At 34.3% G+C, this 23,107-nt stretch overlaps 1 protein-coding gene across 1 annotated transcript in view; it reads left to right on the top strand.

The window, feature by feature from the left end:
- Positions 1 to 23,107, top strand: part of LOC102802038 (alpha-mannosidase 2-like) — a 60,942-nt gene that overhangs the window by 7,335 nt on the left and 30,500 nt on the right. Inside the window, exons 2-8 of the mRNA XM_085494603.1 lie at positions 8,474 to 8,764; positions 13,153 to 13,297; positions 15,156 to 15,327; positions 16,185 to 16,312; positions 17,470 to 17,643; positions 20,353 to 20,539; positions 21,582 to 21,759. Of these exons, the coding sequence (XP_085350729.1) occupies positions 8,474 to 8,764; positions 13,153 to 13,297; positions 15,156 to 15,327; positions 16,185 to 16,312; positions 17,470 to 17,643; positions 20,353 to 20,539; positions 21,582 to 21,759 (1,275 nt within the window). The remainder of the gene's footprint in view (positions 1 to 8,473; positions 8,765 to 13,152; positions 13,298 to 15,155; positions 15,328 to 16,184; positions 16,313 to 17,469; positions 17,644 to 20,352; positions 20,540 to 21,581; positions 21,760 to 23,107) is intronic.

The raw sequence follows: 23,107 nt of genomic DNA, 5'->3' as shown, positions 1-23,107 counted from the left end.
CAGTCATTTTCATTGCATGGCAACCATCACTGTGTAAACAAAGACCGAAAACTCTCAGAAAACTGTATTATGGGATGGTTGTTGAGACTCCCCTGAACAGTGTAACAAGATTACCCCTGCTTTTGTAACGCATATAAATTTGATTGTTCAGGATTACTTTAAAGTTGAGTTCCTGTTGTTTTCTCAAATTTTCACTGGCTCAGCGTTCCTCAGCAGCGCGCACAGAGCCCATAGAAATATGTGGTACAGTGGTGTGCGACTTAGCAATGTGGAACGTCTTGTGACGTAGCTCCGCCTGAGCATAGTCCTATTGAACTATGGGAGAAAACCTCCAATTGTAAATATAGGAAAACTTGTTTCAGCATGCTTGATTACGTAGCATGTATTCTGTACTTTGAAATAGATACTTGTACGGGTGCTGGTACTCATGCGTGTGTGTTCATGTTATTATTAATTAACACAAAAATAAGTTTTTTAATATTATTAACACTATAAATAATATTGAAGTGATCACGAGAATGCCGCGAAATATACAACAAAGGCAGTACAGTGAAAGTGCTAATTGTTTGTGTGATGCCATATTGCCTGAGTACATACTTTGCGATATTCTTGTAATTATTTTACATTTTTTTATTATTTGTTGTGAGAATTTTTAAATGAGAGATAAAAGTCCAAAATGGCATAAAGTTTTACAATGGGACATTAAATAATCTGGAACGTACATTGTATCTGGAAAATGTCCAGTATATTTTCTTTCTTTTCACGTTTACTGTTTGGCGTGTGGTTGTATTTATCTATTTATTTTTGTGCCATTTGTTCTCATTTGTAGAGCCACAGCACACAAAGTAGTAGACTGAAAATAATATATTGCTATGGTAACATATATATCTCAATACCGTAATGGATTTCTAATTTGTTGTAAAGAAATTGACTGGTAATTGACAACTGAAAAAAATTAATAATACCATATTTGTTCTATTAAAAGTCCATCTCCAATGGGAGGGGGGTACTGTAAAATTTTCGCTTGAAATTAATTTTTGTTATTTTCGTTGAAAGACTGATTCAGTGAAAATTGAATCCTGCAATTATACCTTTTTTCCTATATTATACCTTTCTTCGCAAAAAAACAGTGAAAATAAATTGCATACAAATTACCTAAAAAGTCTTCTCAGCAAAAATTAATTCCAGCTAAAATAAAGTATTCTACAGTAACAGAGCAAGTAGAATAAATTTTTGAAATAGCTCTGGTTCAGGACTTATGTGAAAATCTGAAAAAACAATGCTCTTTTTGTCATTAATAAAAATTATAAACTGAGAATTATAAAAAAAAAAATTTATAAAAATCTTAGTTGTGTTACAGCGACAAACAAAATTTGTAGAGGAGTTAGCAAACTCCCTAGAGAAGTCTCTCTTATTTGTGCTATAAAATGATGTAATGTTTTGAAAATAATTTTGATGAATTTTGTAAACTTGATTCAGGACTAATTAATTTTTCTCTAGGTATGCACTATGGCTAAGTTGTTATCTGTTTTTGTATTGCGACATTGTTTATCTCAAAAAAATTTAATTATTCATACAAATCTTATTTGCGCTTTCTTCAACTGTCTAAGGGGAGGTTGTTAAATTTTTGTTTGTGCCTGCTGGAATATAAAATTACGATGTTTTCTGTTTTTAATAATCACTTTTAAAAAGTCCAGAGAGTACCCAGAAAATGTCTTTCAGACCATCAGACTTTCTCGCTCAAATTCTTTTGCACTTTATTCTCATATGCTTCAAAATTACAATAGGATACATTGTTTCTAAATAACAGTTTTAAACTTTAAGTGATTATGCTCAAAATATCAAAATGCATGTAGTGAAATTAAATGCTAGGGGAAATAAATGTTTTTACAGTATTTGAAGGGTACGAAGGACCTGTCTTTATTTTTTTCTTTTAAAGAGTACAGGTATTAAAATAAAGGCTCAGAATTCATTCCAAGAGGTAGTTAAAGGGCAGTGGTTGTCGCGCCATGCATGTGTGGGATATGGGTCTCCGGTAAACATCGATGGCAATTTTGACTGTTGCGAAAACCAGTGAGTACAATAGACCATTTTCCGTTCACTGCGAGAATCACGCGTTATGCGTGAAATCGAACGTAAAAACAGGACAAACAAAAATCATAGCGTCGTAGTCGCGTCAAACATCGCGTGGGATTCGACAAACGCGAAAGTATTTCGGGGACATTTCCATGCTTAATAATGTGCTGTCCACATTTGATGATAGGCAATTTCGATTAAGTAAGGGTATTCGGAAGCAATATTCCTCTGTCGAAGGTCAATGTAAGCTACGAAATAAAGAAATTCTAGTTCAAAATCAAATCGTTCGATTTTTGCGGCAGATGTTCGACGCGCGTTTTTCATGCATCTCGCGAGATCTCGCAATTGTACGGAAAATCACCTATCTGAGGTGTTGACAAGCTTTAGTATTTTTTAGGTGATTGGAAGGGATTCAGGGGTTGAACAAGAGGGAGCACACACCTGCGAGGAAGGGGAGCGACCAGGCGGGGGGATAGGTGTGGAAGGGCGGATCGACCTGGAAACGCCATATCGAAAGGTTTCTGTTCCGTTTTAATGGTGTATCTATCGCCATTGACAAATTTTTAATAATTTTAGTGTACATGTATTTGGTGTCCAAACGCATTGTCAGCTGGTGTTGCTTGGAAGTTTTCACGGAGAAAAATAAATTTGAAAAATTTTCCATGTTGTACGGCAGCACTGAAGAGCGCAGCTCAAGAAATATATATATATGACTTGAAAGTTCAATCGGCAATTCGGTAAGAGGGCGCCAGCCAAGAGTATCAGGGCGCTTCGCCCCTGTTCCCCGGTTTAGAAAAAAACCTGGTACTGAAAGAGTCACTGGTGGTAATTAGTGCAAGACGTGCGCATGTCAAAACTCGTATTCAAGATTTCATTAGAAGAACGCATTGGATTGTGGGAAAATCTATTTTTATCGACACAAATGTTGCACATGCACGGCACTGCCCTTAAATATGGGTGATTGTCTTGCACAAATTTGAAATATGAAATTTATTTACCTGAAATATTTGTAATTAAAAAGAGTGAATTTTGAATATTTACATGTAAACACCAACAATGTAATGTAGTTTATACTGCATGCAATTGATAATATTGTTTGAAAAAAATTTATTATTCCCTTTAATGCCTTTGTTACAACAGTACCATCTGATTATTTTATGGACAAATTATTTTTTCAAATGTATTAGTTGGCAATTCATAGAAAAATAATCCTTTCTCCATATGAGGACCACCTGTTGATGAAAACCATTGTACGTGCTTTGGTTGATTTGACTGTACATGTAAACAGATGAAGCGATTACCTATTGTGTAAATTTCACCGACGCAAGACGCACCTAAGTCAAAACTCATACTCGAGATTTCTTTTCAACACAAATGTTGCACATGTGCAGCGTGACGACCACCGACCTTAAATATGGGTGATTGTTTTGCACAAATTTGAAATATGAAAATCTATTTTTATCGACACATATGTCACACATGCACGGCACTGCCCTTAAATATGGGTGATTGTCTTGCACAAATTTGAAATATGAAATTTATTTACCTCAAATATTTGTAATGAAAAAGAGTGAATTGTGAATATTTACACGCAAACATACAACAATGTAATATAGTTTATATTGCATGCAATTGATAATATTGTTGATAACAAAATTTTCATTATTCCCTCCTTAATGAATGTCTTTCTTACAACAGTACCATCTGATTATTTTTTGGACAAATTATTTTTTCAAATGTATTAGTTGGCAATTCATACAGAAATAATCCTTCCTCCATATGAGGACCACCTGTTGATGAAAACCATTGTACGTGCTTTGGTTGATTTGACTGTACGTGTAAACAGATGAAGCGATTACTTATTGTGTAAATTTCACCGACGCAAGACGCACCTAAGTCAAAACTCATACTCGAGATTTCTTTTCAACACAAATGTTGCACATGCGCAGCGTGACACCCACCGACCTTAAATATGGGTGATTGTTTTGCACAAATTTGAAATATGAAAATCTATTTTTATCGACACATATGTCACACATGCACGGCACTGCCCTTAAATATGGGTGATTGTCTTGCACAAATTTGAAATATGAAATTTATTTACCTCAAATATTTGTAATGAAAAAGAGTGAATTGTGAATATTTACACGCAAACATACAACAATGTAATATAGTTTATATTGCATGCAATTGATAATATTGTTGATAACAAAATTTTCATTATTCCCTCCTTAATGAATGTCTTTCTTACAACAGTACCATCTGATTATTTTTTGGACAAATTATTTTTTCAAATGTATTAGTTGGCAATTCATAGAAAAATAATCCTTCCTCCATATGAGGAACCACCTGTTGATGAAAACCATTGTACGTGCTTTGGTTGATTTGACTGTATGTGTAAACAGATGAAGTGATTACCTATGTGTAAAAAATTTTTTAAATTAATTAAACATATGCAATATTTTATACATCTGTCACCATTAACACCATAAGTTACAGTGTGCCATAATTTTGCAGTATTTTACAGGGTATTTTCATCCTTAAAGGAAATGCAAAAATACGAATATGGAATGATTATGCGCGTAAGCGTCCTCTAATAATAAAAACAAACATGGCTGCCACCTGACTCAACACAAAGAAGTTCACTATTTCGGCATTTCCCTGATGTATCCTTGGAAGGAAAAGATGTATAATAATAAAGCTATTACGAGGATACCTCAAAGTATGTAGTCGGACAGTAAGCTGTTGCATCGACTTCTGCTGCACGTCTGTCGATAATCCTGCTGTCCTGTTTGCATACTTTGAGGTATCCTCGTATTATTCCTTAACACATTAAAATCACTCCCATTACTGGCCTCAGTGTTTTTAACTCCAGCCATTTTCAAAAAGGCAAGGCCTGATGTAAATGATAATACTATCATTATCCATCAGTTTTCAAACAAGTTTTCACATGGCTCAGTATACAGTGCGGAATCTATAGTCTCTTTTGAACAAACCTTGACACAGCAGGATTGCTGTACAAGGGTCAACATTATATCCTCAGGGATGTTTTTAAACAAGGGAACATGGGTGCGCGCAGCGCCTTCATGCCATGGCTTTGTGCCCCCTTACCCTGGGCAGCAGATCCTCTGGCAACCATAAAATTCTGATTGACCAGGGATCACATGCGGCCACAATTATCAAAAAACTCCACACCCTGGTAGGGAGAACCCTATCTCCCCCACTTGGTGGCACCGCTGAATTGCATTTTTTTTTTAGAATAATCCCGGTCATGTAAATACCTGGGTATGTGAAAACAAAGGCCAATAACTCACAGAAAACGGTACTTTGGGGTGGTTGTTGAGACTCCCCTGAACAGTGTAACAAGATAACCCCTGCTTTTGTAACATATATAAATTTGGTTGTTCGGGATTACTTCAAAGTCGAGTTTGTGTTGTTTCTCGAATTTTCACCGGCTTCCAGAAAGTATGCATTTAAGACTGTATGCGACTACAGTAATAATAATAATCTCACTATCTTTGGGAAAACATTGATGTGTCCTTCTAATACATTTTTTTTTTGCTTTTGCTCGTAAATACTTAATGTCATAGTTAATTAGAAAGTGTTTAATTATCTAATATTTGTTTATTTTAAATTAAAACTTGATGAAATTTGACAGCCATCACAGTACTTATCCATTGTGTGTGTTTTATCGACAGTGACAAACTTATTAAATACAATATACTTAATGTCATAGTTAATTAGAAAGTGTGTAATTATCTAATATTTGTTTATTTTAAATTAAAACTTGATGAAATTTGACAGCCATCATAGTACTTATCCATTGTGTGTGTTTTACCGACAGTCACAAACTTATTAAATACACTATAGTTAATGTAATAGTTAATTGGAAAGTGTTTAAATTAATTGTTTAATATTTATAAATTGTAATAATTCAATATTTAAATTCATAATAAAATTTGTCTAATTATTTGTCTATTGTCTGTGTTTAGACATACATTTTTATACATGTACAATGTATGTCATTAATACCAGGCTTTAACCTTTGAACTCAGACTGGTCGAGTCGTAATCATTTTGTTTATTTATTTATTTTTTAAATCGTCTGACGCGAAATTACCCTGACTGGTCAGATGTATTCATTTCTATTAATTATTCATGATATGCAGTGACATTATGGAATCCGTGAGTGGGACACTTCCAAATGAGGAAAATAGAGATGTACGCTTGTACAAAAGATTCTGTCTGTCACTTGTGCGTTACAGTTTCGTAGAGCAGGTCAGATCAAAATCTGCCTTTTTAGCTCCGCTGTCGACTTTGTCGAGTGGAGCTTATCATATGAGTGATTGTCCGTCGTCGTCGTCCGTCGTCGTCGTCCGTGTCAATGTTTTACTTTTTCGACTTCTTCTTGAAAACTACAAGCCTAAATGCTTTGATACTTGGTGTATATGTACCTTGGGTAGACCTCTCTTAGGTTTGTTCATTTCATGTTGATATCTTTAATTCTCTAATTTTGGTGAATATTTTTGTCATTTTTGGTAAAAACTGATATTTTCGACTTCTTGTTAAAAACCGCAAGTGCAATTGCTTTGATATTACATTTATAGGTACTACATGTGGACCTCTCTCAGATTTGTTCATTTTGTAATGATATCTTTAATTCTTTAATTTTGGTGAATATTTTTGTCATTTTTGGTAAAAACTGATATTTTCGACTTCTTGTTAAAAACCGCAAGTCCAATTGCTTTGATACTACATATATAGGTACTACATGTGGACCTCTCTCAGATTTGTTCATTTCGTGATGATATCTTCAATTCTCTAATTTTGGTGAATATTTTTGTCATTTTTGGTAAAAACTGATATTTTCGACTTCTTGTTAAAAACCGCAAGTGCAATTGCTTTGATATTACATATATAGGTACTACATGTGGACCTCTCTCAGTTTTGTTCATTTTGTAATGATATCTTTAATTCTCTAATTTTGGTGAATATTTTTGTCATTTTTGGTAAAAACTGATATTTTCGACTTCTTGTTAAAAACCGCAAGTGCAATTGCTTTGATATTACATATATAGGTACTACATGTGGACCTCTCTCAGATTTGTTCATTTTGTAATGATATCTTTAATTCTCTAAATTTGGTGAATATTTTTGTCATTTTTGGTAAAAACTGATATTTTCGACTTCTTGTTAAAAACCGCAAGTGCAAATGCTTTGATATTACATATATAGGTACTACATGTGGACCTCTCTCAGATTTGTTCATTTTGTAATGATATCTTTAATTCTCTAATTTTGGTGAATATTTTTGTCATTTTTTGGTGAAAAGTGATATTTTCGACTTCTTGTTAAAAACCGCAAGTCCAATTGCTTTGATACTACATATATAGGTACTACATGTGGACCTCTCTCAGATTTGTTTATTTCGTGATGATATCTTCAATTCTCTAATTTTGGTGAATATTTTTGTCATTTTTGGTAAAAAGTGATATTTTTGACTTCTTGTTAAAAACCGCAAGTCCAATTGCTTTGATATTACATATATAGGTACTACATGTGGACCTCTCTCAGATTTGTTCGTTTTGTGATGATATCTTCAATTCTCTAATTTTGGTGAATATTTTTGTAATTTTTGGTAAAAAGTGATATTTTCGACTTCTTGTTAAAAACTGTAAGTCCGATTGCTTTGATACTATTCATATTGTTCATTTTCTAATGATGTCTTCAGTTCTTTAATTGAAATGTGCATTGCTAACAGCGGAGCTATCTCAGCCGATAGGCTGCTTGTTTATTGGTTGGCAACTTACAATCATGATACTTATTAGCATATTTATCACCTCAATAATGTGGTGACTGCTATACAGGGGCGTGGCAGAACTGACTAGTCATGGAAGTTTTGCATCGCGAGAGATTCTACTCTTTGCAAGAAAGAATCATCACATAAAACAATCAGATTGCCATGACTGTGCCAGTCCTTAGGGCACCAAAGTCAATTTTTTTTTTCATCTTTTACAAAATGGATCTTTCTATAATTTCTTCGTAATTTTTTAATGATACAAGCACAATTGAAATTGTGCTCATCTGTTAAAAGATAAACATAAAACATAAAAGTATAGAAAACAATATCATGTAACCATGGTGTTCGAACAGTGGATGTGATGACGAAGAGAATTTAAGATGACACTTTTTTTTCATTTAAGGGAGAAAAACAAGATCTTGGCTTTCAGTTGTATCTAAGATCAATCAGTTTTTGGATTTGATGACCGACTCGCAGCCATTTTTCTCAGAAAAATTTGGAAAATTAAAATGTTTTCAACTTTTTCTTGGACATTCCTGCTAGATTAAAATTTGTGATATATTTACTCTTACGAAATTGTTTCTTTTCCTTTTTTTAGGGTGACCTCTCAATGTTGGAAGTAAAACTAAACAATTTGGAAGATAGTCTTCGGAAGAATCGTGAAACAATCAATGAAATCAAAGACACTGTTAAAGCCTTAGTTGAAGGAGAGGAGATACCAAACATAAATATGAATCAGGGAGTAGGTAATGTGCATATGCCTGGTGGTATCCGTGATACTGTGCCAGATTATGGAGATGCACTGAAATTTAGTGGACCAGTTGCTAACATATACAAAGATGAATGTACATTTGGTGACACGTCAAGTGGTATCTCAGCTGATGTTAAGGTGAGTACATGTACAATGTCAAATCTAGTTTTTATACCAGATCAAATTTTTTTTTCCTTTCCCTTAATTTTCTCTCCGTATACAACTATGTAATGTAATATTATGTGTTGTAAAAAAAATATGTTATTGAAATATTTTTTACCGGTAGATACAAAAGAAAAAAAGTACATTGGGCCATTCCAGTTTATATCTGCACCCCCCTGTTGATGAGCTTGCGTGTTTACTTCATTTCCATGGGTGTATAAGTCATACAAAGTTTTATTTCCAAATCACCATTCACCATACAGTAATGGAAATCCAAAACTATAGTTCCCACTTATGGTGTTGATGAGTTCCATTGTGCCACCATACAGATTGGGATTTCCAAATATAACTCATCATATGCTAATTTACCAATTTCAAAATTTTATATTTGATAATGGAAATCCAAACTACCTAGTTCTGATTCACGGTGTTGATGAGCTCACTAGTGCCACCATCCTTATCTAATTTCAGTAATAACTATTTCATACTGGCCCAATTTTTTTACCATATACAGTCAGAATTCCAAGTTTTTTGTCATACTGTTGGAAATCCAACCTCATCAACCGGTATGTGGCGAGATAAACTAGGCCATATTTTATTTAGTAGCCATAACTGCCTGGATTTCCAGGAATTTTTTTTCCATACTCGTCTGGATTTCTAGATTCTGTTTCTCCATATAAAGTTGGAATTCCGGGGTATTTTCCCCATCATACAGTGCTGGAAATCCGACCACATCAACAGGGGGGGTGCAGATATAAACTGGAATGGCCCATTGTATATGTACAGTAAATATGGAAATAGTGTCCTCCACCCATACTTTTTTTCTATTCTTGTTTTTAACTCCTCTTCATTCTGGATGGAGTATAATCTTTTCCAGTTGCCACGTTCCTGGGTAAGCCATTCTATTTCATTTTAGGCTTTCCCCGTAGCCTTCATTTTCTCCTTCACAGTCTTCCTCATGGTGCTTAGAGGCCTGCCTCTCTTTCTTTTCCTATCTTAGTGAGGGAGCACAGTTCTGTTGGCCCCCCACCCCCAATACTGCCAGTTTGAAAAATCTCTCGATTTATATATTGTGAATTGTCCAATAAACATAGGTACATCTCACTCCATTCAGATGTTCCCTGAACATCCGCAAATACAGGTAATTTTTCAAAAAGTCCTATTTTTGTTCAATCATTTCAGACTAAATTTTCATTTTGTTATGATATCTTTAATTCTCTAATTTTACAGTAGTCTTTAGTTAACCTTTTCAGCATCAGTTTTCTCTTTTCATCACAATTTCACAAAATAGTCCTGTTTATATTCTGCACTACCCTTTAGAAAGTTGGTACAAAAATAGTAATTTTTTTGAGTAAAAACTGAAAATTGACTAAAATTTTGTCTATTGGCTCCAAAAATTAAGGTTCATTTCCAGAAATATTAAAGAATTATAAGAAAAAAGTGCACACAATTTGGGTGAAAAAATCTGATGGTGAAAAGGTTTCTATGTTACATGTGACATTGAAACATTGTTTTGTGTGAGTTTGTAACAGTTGGTGCATACATATATATATATTAAAGTTAAACAGGTCACACCATATGTTAGCATTATTTTGGATTTTTAAAAAATAAATTGACCGAAAAACCTATTATCTCTGTTTGCTTAGTCTATGAATATTCATTAGTTTACTGACTTAATTAAAAGACAAAGGGAAAAAAAAAGTCACCTACTTGTAGGTGATAAGCCGATGTGTACATACATATTATTGATGCTGACATAAAATTATTCATAGTTTTTGGAAAATAGCTGCGTTTTTCAAATTTTTCTTCAATCAATGTTCAGATTGAGCCAAAATTACTTGACTTTACATGATGTATCAGTATGTAATTTACTCATTTTACAAACTGAGTAAACATACAGTAATATGTCATGCAATATGAAGCAACAGGCAATATGGTGTATATTTATACAAATGTGTATGATAATACTGTGGAATACTTTATTTTCGCTTGGAATTTATTTTCGCTGAGGAGATGCTTCAGTGAAAATAAAATTCAATGAATATGTTGCTATGGTAACCTATATAGCTCATTACCATAATGGATTTCTAATTTGTTGTAAACTAATTGACTGGTTATTGACAACTGTAAAAATTAATAATACCATATTTGTTCTATTAAAAGCCCCATCTCCAATGCATTTATTGCATGCTCAATCATAAAAATATGATTATTTGAACCATGCACACAACTCTATTACTGTGAAATAATTTATTTTAGCTTTGAATTAATTTTTGCTATTTTCGCTGTAAGAATGATTCAGTGAAAATAATATATTTCACATCATCAAAAATCAGTGAAAATAATTTCCATACAAAGCACCCAAAAAGCCTTTTCAGCGAAAATTAATTCCAGCTAAAATAAAGTATTTTACAGTAACAGGAAAAAATAAATTTGGTTGCCATAATTAATTTTCTATCACAAGGGTCACATTGGATCAGTGTTGAATGTACATGAAATAGGAAATTGAAAAAAGTTTGTTAAAATGCACCTGATGCCACTTCACTAACACTTTATAATACATAACAACATAACAACAACATGAAATATTAAACTAAAAAAGTAATCAGTGGATCAGACTCATGGTAGACTCAATTAAAAAATGAGTTAAACTCAATCTTAAGCGACTGCATGGCCCTGGTTGACACTCGGGATGGAGCAGTGAGTTGTCATTTGACAGCACAACAACAAAAACTGCTGGAAAAAACAAACAATTACTGGTATACTCAATGCCCAGAACTGACACCTACATAACCTTAAAGTATTTTTTATAAAAACATTGAACTGATGTAGTGTTGAGCCAGATAGTTACTGTTTTTGTCAAATCTCTTCTTTTTATTTTAAATTCTGAAAAACCAATAAATAGAAAACTTAAAAAGTGTATTATTTATGAGTATACTTTAATACTGAGAAATCATCAGAGCGTTGAGAATACATGCTGCATCTATTGATCCAAAACATTAATTATTGGTAACATAATGCCTACAATGTTATGGCACCCTGTCGGAATAAATCGTCTTCTGAATAGCTTAGGATCTGTGTACTTTCAGCAGGTTTCAAAACATTTAACACATACTTATATCAATTAACACTGTCCGTCAGCCATGGGCCATATATTTGAATACTTGACAAGCATCTACGAATGCAGTGACAGTCATGTCTTGCACGTCCAGCATTTAAACTGGCAATTGAATGAAGAGTATTTTTCTTATTGTGGTTCCAATAAAGGTCTTGGAAACCTTTTATTAAATGCTTTTTATTAAATGAGGTAACACATGTAAATGGTATTATTTTTTAGATGAAATACTCCCCATGTGTAAAATAATTATGGAATATTTACCATTCCTACTGTGACTGAAATGATTGGAATAGGTGCTCTAGTTACATACATTCTAAACTAAACGCTAAAACTGCTACCTGGCATCCTTGATGATGATGATGATGAGAAAATGATGATGAGCAAATGATGATTAGCAAAGGTGTTGAACTTCAAAGTTGAAAGGTCATCCAGTTTTAAAAGCAAATGATAAAATTGCCCCAATATATGAGTAATAATATAGAGAATACCATTCTGTGTTTTTCTAAGGGGTACCCAGGCAGTCATTATGCTCTTGTGAAACTCAAGCCAAGAACTGCTTAATATTTATATTTATATTATATTAATATTATATTTATGACAGTCCAAGCATAATATACCATTCAGCTGAATAATACTCTTCGTTCAATTGCCAGTTTAAATGCTTTTATTAAGTCGGCTAAAAGCTAGCTCAGCCTGCCTTTAAAATCACTGTATTTTATTTATTTATTTTGTAATTTGCCTAAATATGTCTTTAAACTTGTATAAATATGTTTATAAAACTCAAGTTTAATGGTTTTGATGTTTAACACTAATGTGCTTATACTCATTTACAATATATGAATCTGACAAAAATTAATATCAGAAAATTATGAAACAATATTGAAAGAATAGGTGTTTCCCAGCTGTTGAGATAAGCTAGTAAAGCAACAGGTGGCTGTTCAAATCCATATCAAACGGTAGTTCTTCATTTGTTCTATATCAAACCAGTTTCCCATTTATTCTGTGTCACAGCAGTTCTTCATTTGTTCTCTATCAAAGCAGTTTTCCATTTGTTTTAATTCACAAGAAGAATGTACTCAATTCTGTTGTTTAAAATAAAAAATTAAAATTGTCTGTCTTATGAGCAAATTGGAGAATAAAAGTGCTTGTCTTTCGATGATGTATCTGTCAAAAGATGCTACATGCGCTTCATTAGAAGTTTAATACAGTGTGTACATGAATATGTTTTATAAATTTTATTTTTCAGATGCTAGATGTGTTTGACACAATAAAATTTGATGACCCTAATGGTGGAGTCTGGAAACAGGGATTTGACATTTCATATTCTGTTAGTCAGTGGGAGAAAGAACCATTACAAGTATTTGTAGTACCACATTCACACAATGATCCTGGTAAGTGAGAAAGAACCATTACAAGTATTTGTAGTACCACATTCACACAATGATCCTGGTAAGTGAGAAAGAACCATTACAAGTATTTGTAGTACCACATTCACACAATGATCCTGGTAAGTGAGAAAGAACCATTACAAGTATTTGTAGTACCACATTCACACAATGATCCTGGTAAGTGAGAAAGAACCATTACAAGTATTTGTAGTACCACATTCACACAATGATCCTGGTAAGTGAGAAAGAACCTTTACAAGTATTTGTAGTACCACATTCACACAATGATCCTGGTAAGTGAGAAAGAACCTTTACAAGTATTTGTAGTACCACATTCACACAATGATCCTGGTAAGTGAGAAAGAACCATTCCAAATATTTGTAGTACCACATTCACACAATGATCCTGGTAAGTGAGAAAGAACCTTTACAAGTATTTGTAGTACCACATTCACACAATGATCCTGGTAAGTGAGAAAGAACCTTTACAAGTATTTGTAGTACCACATTCACACAATGATCCTGGTAAGTGAGAAAGAACCTTTACAAGTATTTGTAGTACCACATTCACACAATGATCCTGGTAAGTGAGAAAGAACCTTTACAAGTATTTGTAGTACCACATTCACACAATGATCCTGGTAAGTGAGAAAAAACCTTCACAAGTATTTGTAGTACCACATTCACACAATGATCCTGGTAAGTGAGAAAGAACCATTACAAGTATTTGTAGTACCACATTCACACAATGATCCTGGTAAGTGAGAAAGAACCATTACAAGTATTTGTAGTACCACATTCACACAATGATCCTGGTAAGTGAGAAAGAACCTTTACAAGTATTTGTAGTACCACATTCACACAATGATGCTGGTAAGTGAGAAAGAACCTTTACAAGTATTTGTAGTACCACATTCACACAATGATCCTGGTAAGTGAGAAAGAACCATTACAAGTATTTGTAGTACCACATTCACACAATGATCCTGGTAAGTGAGAAAGAACCTTTACAAGTATTTGTAGTACCACATTCACACAATGATCCTGGTAAGTGAGAAAGAACCATTACAAGTATTTGTAGTACCACATTCACACAATGATCCTGGTAAGTGAGAAAGAACCATTACAAGTATTTGTAGTACCACATTCACACAATGATGCTGGTAAGTGAGAAAGAACCATTACAAGTATTTGTAGTACCACATTCACACAATAATCCTGGTAAGTGAGAAAGAACCTTCACAAGTATTTGTAGTACCACATTCACACAATGATCCTGGTAAGTGAGAAAGAACCATTCCAAATATTTGTAGTTCCACATTCAAAACTACAACTACCGGTATTCAGGAATTAAAATGCCCTTTTTCACTGGGCAGGTAAGTGTACAAATTGCCTGTCCCGGTTTTTGACAGTTTTTACCAACCATCAAAATAGGGGTAGTCCACAGTTGCTAATATTTTGAAAATTGCTTTCATAGTTTTTAAAACTTATGAAATGATGAGTCTAGAAATTTTTTTTTTGCTAGGGACTGGTACATCTCAACAATTTGGACAAGCAACTTTTATTCTCCAACCAGTCCAATGTACAGGCAATTTTATTTCCACGTCTGCTATTTCTTGAAATCTGATAATTTCCAGCTATATTTTTTTGTTATCGAAAAATCTGTATTAGAAGCCGCATCCCTAATAGAAGTTGTACCCATTCTTTTTGAACAACTGAGAACCAAAAATTCATCATTTCTCATATGTATAGATGCTTTTATAGAAGCCACATACCCTCTGTTTGCATTGTAACATGTCAATAGAAGCCGCAGCTTCTAATACATATTTTTTTGTTTTTTACATTTTTTTGGCCTAAACAGGTTGGATCAAGACTTTTGAGTTATACTTTCGTGATCAAACTCAACATATCTTGGACAATATGGTGGTAAAATTACTAGAAGATAAAAGAAGAAAGTTTATATGGGCAGAAATCTCTTATTTTTCACGATGGTGGGAAGGTGTTGATATGAATAAAAAGAAACAAGTGATAGAGTAAGTGAAAATAAACTACTGTAAAATACTAAATTTTTGTTTGAAATTAATTTTTGCTAATTTCCCTGAAGTGATGATCCAGTGAAAATAAAATCCAGCGAATATACATTTTTTCTTATATTTTACATTCAACTCGATGAAAATACATTCCATACGAAACACCCAAAAAGTCTTTTCAGCGAAAATTAATCCGAGCTAAAATAAAGTATTTTACAGTAATTGAGAAAAATTTTCACCAATTTTGTGTGTCAGTATAAATTCATGAGATGATTTCATACAATAAGTGAGAGTGATTTGAACTGACATATCCAAATGGCACCATATGTCTAGCAAGAAAATAAACAGTCTGTCTAAAATGACAGGGAGACAGGTGGCTGGCTGAAAGCCTGCCAGGTATTGAAATAGAATTTTTTCTCAGCATTCACACGGTGCATCTTGGATTTAATAATAATAATGTTTATTCCATACTATAGGCCACTTGCCCAAAATACAAAACACCCCAAAATCCATGAAAATTAATTCCAGCTAAGAAGTATTTTACAGTAGAGCAATGATAAATATTTGAACTTTTCTGCTGAGTTTTGTTATATATTTCAATAAAATCATGTGATTTATTTGTTATTAGCAATCATTTCAACTTCATATTCTAAAATTTGCTATGTACAGACTGAAAAATAACATAGATAGTGCAGTGTGTATTACTTTGAAACCATCTAAGATACCTAATACAACAGCAAGTCTTCGATTCGTACCCCAGTCATTCCCCAAAAAGATGCCTAGCTAAACTTATTGTTCATCATTACTCAATCAACGCATTTCAAACCAGAGAAACAGTGACTTGTAATTGTTTTTTGTAGACTTTTAAGTCGAGGCCAGTTAGAAATAGTGAGTGGTGGATGGGTCATGCCAGATGAAGCCAACACACACTACTTTGCAATGTTAGACCAGATGATAGAAGGACATACATGGGTAGAAGCACATCTTGGTAAGTACATTATGTAATGCTGATTTATTTTTACAAAACCTGACTCAAAGACTCGCAGGGTAGACCACCAGGAACTTTGGTGGGGGGGGGGGGGCAGATTTGAAAAAAAAAAATTTCACAGAAAAATTCTGCATGTTTATTTCTTAGAGAAAAATTGTTACACACAGAAGGAATTAAACAAATTACAGTAATTTCATTATTGAATAAAAATAAAGGAAAAAAAGTGAAGGGTTGTAATGGTTCAACCCAGGGATTTTTTTAAACAAGGGAACAGGGGCGCAGCGCCCTCATGCGCCCATGGCCATGCGCCCTCACCCTATTTTATTTCTTAGAGAAAAATTGTCACACACAGAAGGAATTAAACAAATTACAGTGAATTCATTATTGAATAAAAATAAAGGAAAAAAAGTGAAGGGTTGTAATGGTTCAACCCAGAGATTTTTTTAAACAAGGGAACAGGGGCGCAGCGCCCTCATGCCATGGCCATGCGTCATTACCCTATTTTATTTCTTAGAGAAAAATTGTCACACACAGAAGGAATTAAACAAATTACAGTGAATTCATCATTGAAAAAAAGTAAAGGAAAAAAAAGTGAAGGGTTGTAATGGTCCAACCCAGAGATTTTTTTAAACAAGGGAACAGGGGCGCAGCACCCTCGTGCCATGGCCATGTGCCCCTTACCCTGGGGAGCAGATCTTCTGGCAACCATAAAATTCTGATTGGCCAGGGATCACAGGTGGTCATAGTTTTAAACTGTGCCCTGTCTGATTTTGGCCCCAAGGAAGCCATAGAATGCTCCATTACTTTACCCATAATCTTTTGCTTGAGAATCAAGATGACTGACTGCATAATACTGATATAAAGTTGAATATCTAGAGAATGAAAAGTGATATAAACAAAAAGTAAATTGCATTCTCCTACATTTGTTGAGCTTTTTCTTTAGGGGTCATTATGTTGTTTGCTTTGATGTTTTCTTTATAAACTTAGAATTATCAAAAACTTCACACCCTTGTAGGGAGAACCCTTATAGGCTATCTTCCCCACTTGGTGGCGCCACTGAATTTCAGTGCTCCTTCTTGCATTTTTTTTTTCTAGAGAAAACTCTGCAACCCTAATATAAGTTTTTATGAGTAATGTTTATTGTGTGCTATTCCTAGGTATAAAACCTACAACTAGCTGGGCCATAGATCCATTCGGACATTCTCCAACTATGGCTTATCTTCTGCAGCGTTCTGGTATTCAGGGTATGCTAATTCAAAGAGTTCATTATTCAGTGAAAAAATACTTGGCAAAAGAAAAACAGTTGGAGTTTCTATGGAGACAAAATTGGGGTAAGTACTTAACTCAAATATTGTTCTTTTGTATGTCAACTGTCATTATGCTATTGTACTATCAGATGAAAAGTTTTCTTTCTTATGATTTTCATTTGTTTGAAAAATGAGTAATTCAGGTAAAGTATGAATATGCAAGATGTCTCTGGGTCAGTGTGTGCCCTCTACACTGATATGCCAAATGTCCCCTCAGGTCCGTGTGCCCTCTCAAGCCGATATGCCAGATCACTGATTTGCAACTATAGTTATGCATTTTCCCTACTCTCCAGCTGTAACAAAGCTCTTCAAACTTGATTATTGAGATTTCATTGTGGCTGGAAACCTTTACAAAATCATCTTTGTTAAAAATTACATCGGTGACCCGTTTTTAGAGAGCTGCAAGGCTGGACTAATTCTATGTACACGCTAGTAAATATAGCTGATAGCATACTATAAACAAATAATACTGTAAAATGACTAATTTTCACTGGTTTTAAATTTCACTGATTCACCATTTCAGTCATATTCAGTGGGTTTTAAATTCACGGTTTTGTCATTTAGGTAATGTATTCTATGCTAAATTTTACATATTCACTGGGTTTTAATTTAGCGCATTTTCCAGTCAGCGAAATAAGCTAAATTAAAACCCAGTGAATAATTACCCCCCTTTACAGTAATAGCAGGATGTGTACAAAATTGATAATCCATGACGCATGTAGTACAGAGGGTGACAGCATATGCCTGTCATTGTATACTTTATTAGCTCCGCTGTTGACATTATTGAGCGGTGCTTATCATATGAGTGATTGTTTGTCGTCTTCTGTGTCAACTTTTTACATTTTCGACTTCTGCTTGGAAACTACATATCTGAATGCTTTGATACTTGGTGTATATGTACCTTGAGTAGACCTCTCTTAGATTTGTTCATTTCATGATATCTTTAATTCTCTAATTTTGGTGAATATTTTTGTAATTTTTGGTAAAAAGTGATATTTTAGACTTCTTGTTAAAAACCGCAAGTCCAATTGCTTTGATATTACATATATAGATACTACATGTGGACCTTTCTCAGATTTGTTCATTTCGTGATGATATCTTTAATTCTCTAATTTTGGTGAATATTTTTGTAATTTTTGGTAAAAAGTGATATTTTCGACTTCTTGTGGAAAACCATGAGTCTGACTGGTAGGTACTACAAGTGAACCTCTCTCAGATCTGTTCATTTTGTAATGATATCTTCAATTATCTAATTTTGATGAATACTTTTGTAATTTTTTGTAAAAAGTGATATTTCTGAATTCTTGTTGAAAACAGCAAGTCTGATTGCTTTGATACTATACATATTGTTCATTTTCATTTCTTTAAATGAAATGTGCTCTGCTAACAGTGGGGCTATCTCAGCCGACAGGCTGCTTGTTGTTGTTAACATTTGATTGTTATACCGTACTCGACCGCGTTATCGCCCATGCCCGGGCAAGCGCCCACCCCCCACTTTTGCGCAATTTTTACATTTGGGGTCACATTCGGCAAAGCGCCCACCCCTTCAAAATGCAACTAATTTAAAACTTGGTCTTGCGTAACGAATCTTGGGAATCGTTTTTATATGATACAGCGTGGATATTGACCGCTGTGAACATGTTGTGAATGCGTAGAACACGGTAACTGTGCGTAAACTACGCTTCGACAATGACCTGTTGATACAAGTAAAATGCGATAAATATTTCATGCCATATTCAGTTTACCTCTCAAAAATGGCTAGTTACTAGTTTTTTTGAAAAACCATGTCGTTTATTCGCTGAAATCAATTCCAACAGATCGTACTTCGACATCGATTATTCACTTCCACATTGCGTTACCGGAAAGTCTTCGGGAATTTACGAAGAATTGCGTCAGTACAACACAGCATTCTGATTAGTTAATAACCAACTTTGACCCATTAGGTCAAACGACGCTGCTGTAGGTCAAATCTGCAATTGCATCATGGCGGAAAGTGATTTTCATCGAGAGTTTGCGTACGATCCAACAACTTCGTCAGTGGAAATAATTTGACAATTTTGACTTCGACTGTGTTCCAACAGACTCAAATGTTTTTAATTCCGTAAATTATGGTGGTACGTAATTAATATTGTAATAAAATGTGCATATTTTTTGTGATCATTTCTGTTTCTTCATTGTGAAAATCAATGACGACGCAAATTAATTTAGTAATTTGATTTCCCTCAAAGACGTAATCTGTCACTTGATGAATCAAAATTTTCATTTGTACTCTTTTTCGAGGGGGGTGCTCGGGTAAGCGCCCACCCCTACAAAATCGTGATTTTCTGAGTTGAGGCCCCTGGGCACTAACGTGGTCGAGTACGGTATATGCAGACCCAAGTTGCATATGTCTGTCATTGTCTGCATTGATGTTGTTGTTAACATTTGTATTGTTATATATACAGACCCAAGTTGCACGTGTCTGTCATTGTCTGCATTGATGTTGTTGTTAACATTTGATTGTTATATATACAGACCCAAGTTGCATATGTCTGTCATTGTCTGCATTGATGTTGTTGTTAACATTTGATTGTTTTATATACAGACCCAAGTTGCATATGTCTGTCATTGTCTGCATTGATGTTGTTGTTAACATTTGATTGTTGTATATACAGACCCAAGTTGCATATGTCTGTCATTGTCTGCATTGATGTTGTTGTTGTTAATATTTGTATTGTTTCATTGTATACACAGACCATGGTTCAACTACTGATATGTTCTGTCACATGATGCCATTCTATAGTTATGATGTACCGCATACGTGTGGTCCAGATCCACAAGTATGTTGCCAGTTTGATTTCAAGCGTCTTCCTGGAGGGAGGGTGACTTGTCCTTGGAAGATCCCACCAGTTCCTATTACAGATCTCAACGTAGCCAGCAAGTAAGTCTTGTTTATATCCAATTAACTTATATTTCAGTAAAAGTTTAGGTATCGTATGAATTACCAAATACCAGTGTTCAAAATTAATGGTTGACTGGTTGTTGTGAAAACTAGTTGCCTATTGGAACAAAAATAAATTACTGTACATGTTTTCTCATTCAACATTAACCTATACTTTGCCGAAGAAAGAAAACGCTGCGAAATAGTTTTTCATGAAAATGTCTCTTGAAAAATAACTTCATATTGAAAGTAAAGTGATCATACTCTGATCTTGTTTAAATCTCACATTTTGTGAGATTTTAGTGTGTTTTTGATTGAACTGTGAAACAGTTATCTTGTTTGAATCTTGTATTTTGAGATTTCAGTGTGTTTTAGGTTGAACTGTGACGGCGCTATTTTGTTTAAATCTAGCATTTTGTGCAATTTCAGTGTGTTTGTGATTGAACTGTGGGGGCGCTATTTTGTTTTTTTGAGATTTCATTGTTTTCATGATTAAACTGTGAGGGCGCTATCTTGTTGAAATCTTGCCTTTTTGAGATTTCAGTGTGTTCATGAGTAAGGTTCATGAAGAAGCCTACTCAAAAATTTTGATAAAATTGGTCATGAATCACATGACAATGATCATTAGTTTATTATGTACAATCATTTACCAGTGAAATAGCATTATTTTGTGTGTTACAGTTATACTTTTTGAGAAACAAGTTCTTATATTTCTTGAAAATCATTATTTTTAGAACAGTTGCATAGAACACGATGTGGAAAAAAATTGCATTTTTTGAAACTTTTTAAAACCTAGATTTTAAAATAATTCAGAACAACAAAAAGATCTCCATCATTAACAATATATGATTTTTTTCAGCTAGATTTTGAGATATTGCATAATATCTCTGCCATGAACCTATGGTAAAAGCATTATAATAGTTTCAAAAAGGCGACTTTCCACTAAAATACAACCGTCAATTTCTCGAAAATAAGGCTGGTTATCTCCAAATTTTTGCCCAATTTCAAACTTCTTAATCATTGTTATTCATTTACTCCACAGAGCTGAGACATTACTTGACCAATACAGAAAGAAATCTACGCTATATAAAACCAATGTGTTGTTGGTGCCATTGGGAGATGATTTCCGATATGACAAGACAGTTGAATGGGACCAGCAATTCACTAACTATGGCAAGTTATTTGACTACATGAATTCTCGTCCTGATATGCACGTTAAGGTAAGAATGAGAAAGGAGTTCATGTAAAAATAACGTTTTTACATTATATACAAGTATTATGTTGCCATTAGATATCGTTCGCAACATGTGTTCTTTTGCAACATGCTCAGTGTTTTTTTGCAACATGATCAGTGTTCTTTTGCAACATGCTCAGTGTTCTTTTGCAACATGCTCAGTGTTCTTTTGCAACATGCTCAGTGTTCTATTGCAACATGCTCAGTGTTCTATTGCAACATGCTCAGTGTTCTTTTGCAACATGCTCAGTGTTCTTTTGCAACATGCTCAGTGTTCTTTTGCAACATGCTCAGCGTTCTATTGCAACATGCTCAGTGTTCTATTGCAACATGCTCAGTGTTCTTTTGCAACATGCTCAGTGTTCTTTTGCAACATGCTCAGTGTTCTATTGCAACATGCTCAATGTTCTATTGCAACATGATCAGTGTTCTTTTGCAACATGCTCAGTGTTCTTTTGCAACATGCTCAGTGTTCTTTTGCAACATGCTCAGTGTTCTTTTGCAATATGCTCAGTGTTCTTTTGCAACATGCTCAGTGTTCTTTTGCAATATGCTCAGTGTTCTTTTGCAATATGCTCAGTGTTCTTTTGCAACATGCTCAGTGTTCTTTTGCAACATGCTCAGTGTTCTATTGCAACATGCTCAGTGTTCTTTTGCAATATGCTCAGTGTTCTTTTGCAACATGCTCAGTGTTCTTTTGCAACATGCTCAGTGTTCTATTGCAACATGCTCAGTGTTCTATTGCAACATGCTCAGTGTTCTATTGCAACATGCTCAGTGTTCTATTGCAACATGCTCAGTGTTCTATTGCAACATGCTCAGTGTTCTATTGCAACATGCTCAGTGTTCTATTGCAACATGCTCAGTGTTCTATTGCAACATGCTCAGTGTTCTATTGCAACATGCTCAGTGTTCTATTGCAACATGCTCAGTGTTCTATTGCAACATGCTCAGTGTTCTTTTGCAACATGCTCAATGTTCTATTGCAACATGCTCAATGTTCTATTGCAACATGCTCAGTGTTCTATTGCAACATGCTCAGTGTTCTATTGCAACATGCTCAGTGTTCTTTTGCAACATGCTCAGTGTTCTTTTGCAATATGCTCAGTGTTCTTTTGCAATATGCTCAGTGTTCTTTTGCAACATGCTCAATGTTCTATTGCAACATGCTCAATGTTCTATTGCAACATGCTCAGTGTTCTATTGCAACATGCTCAGTGTTCTATTGCAACATGCTCAGTGTTCTTTTGCAACATGCTCAGTGTTCTTTTGCAACATGCTCAGTGTTCTTTTGCAACATGCTCAGTGTTCTATTGCAACATGCTCAGTGTTCT

The sequence above is a fragment of the Saccoglossus kowalevskii genome, chromosome 20 (genome assembly GCF_978046115.1).
Source record: "Saccoglossus kowalevskii chromosome 20, keSacKowa6.1, whole genome shotgun sequence".
NCBI lineage: Eukaryota > Metazoa > Hemichordata > Enteropneusta > Harrimaniidae > Saccoglossus > Saccoglossus kowalevskii.
The sequence above is the reverse complement of the archived record's forward strand: the minus strand, read 5'-3'. Positions and strand labels throughout refer to the sequence as shown.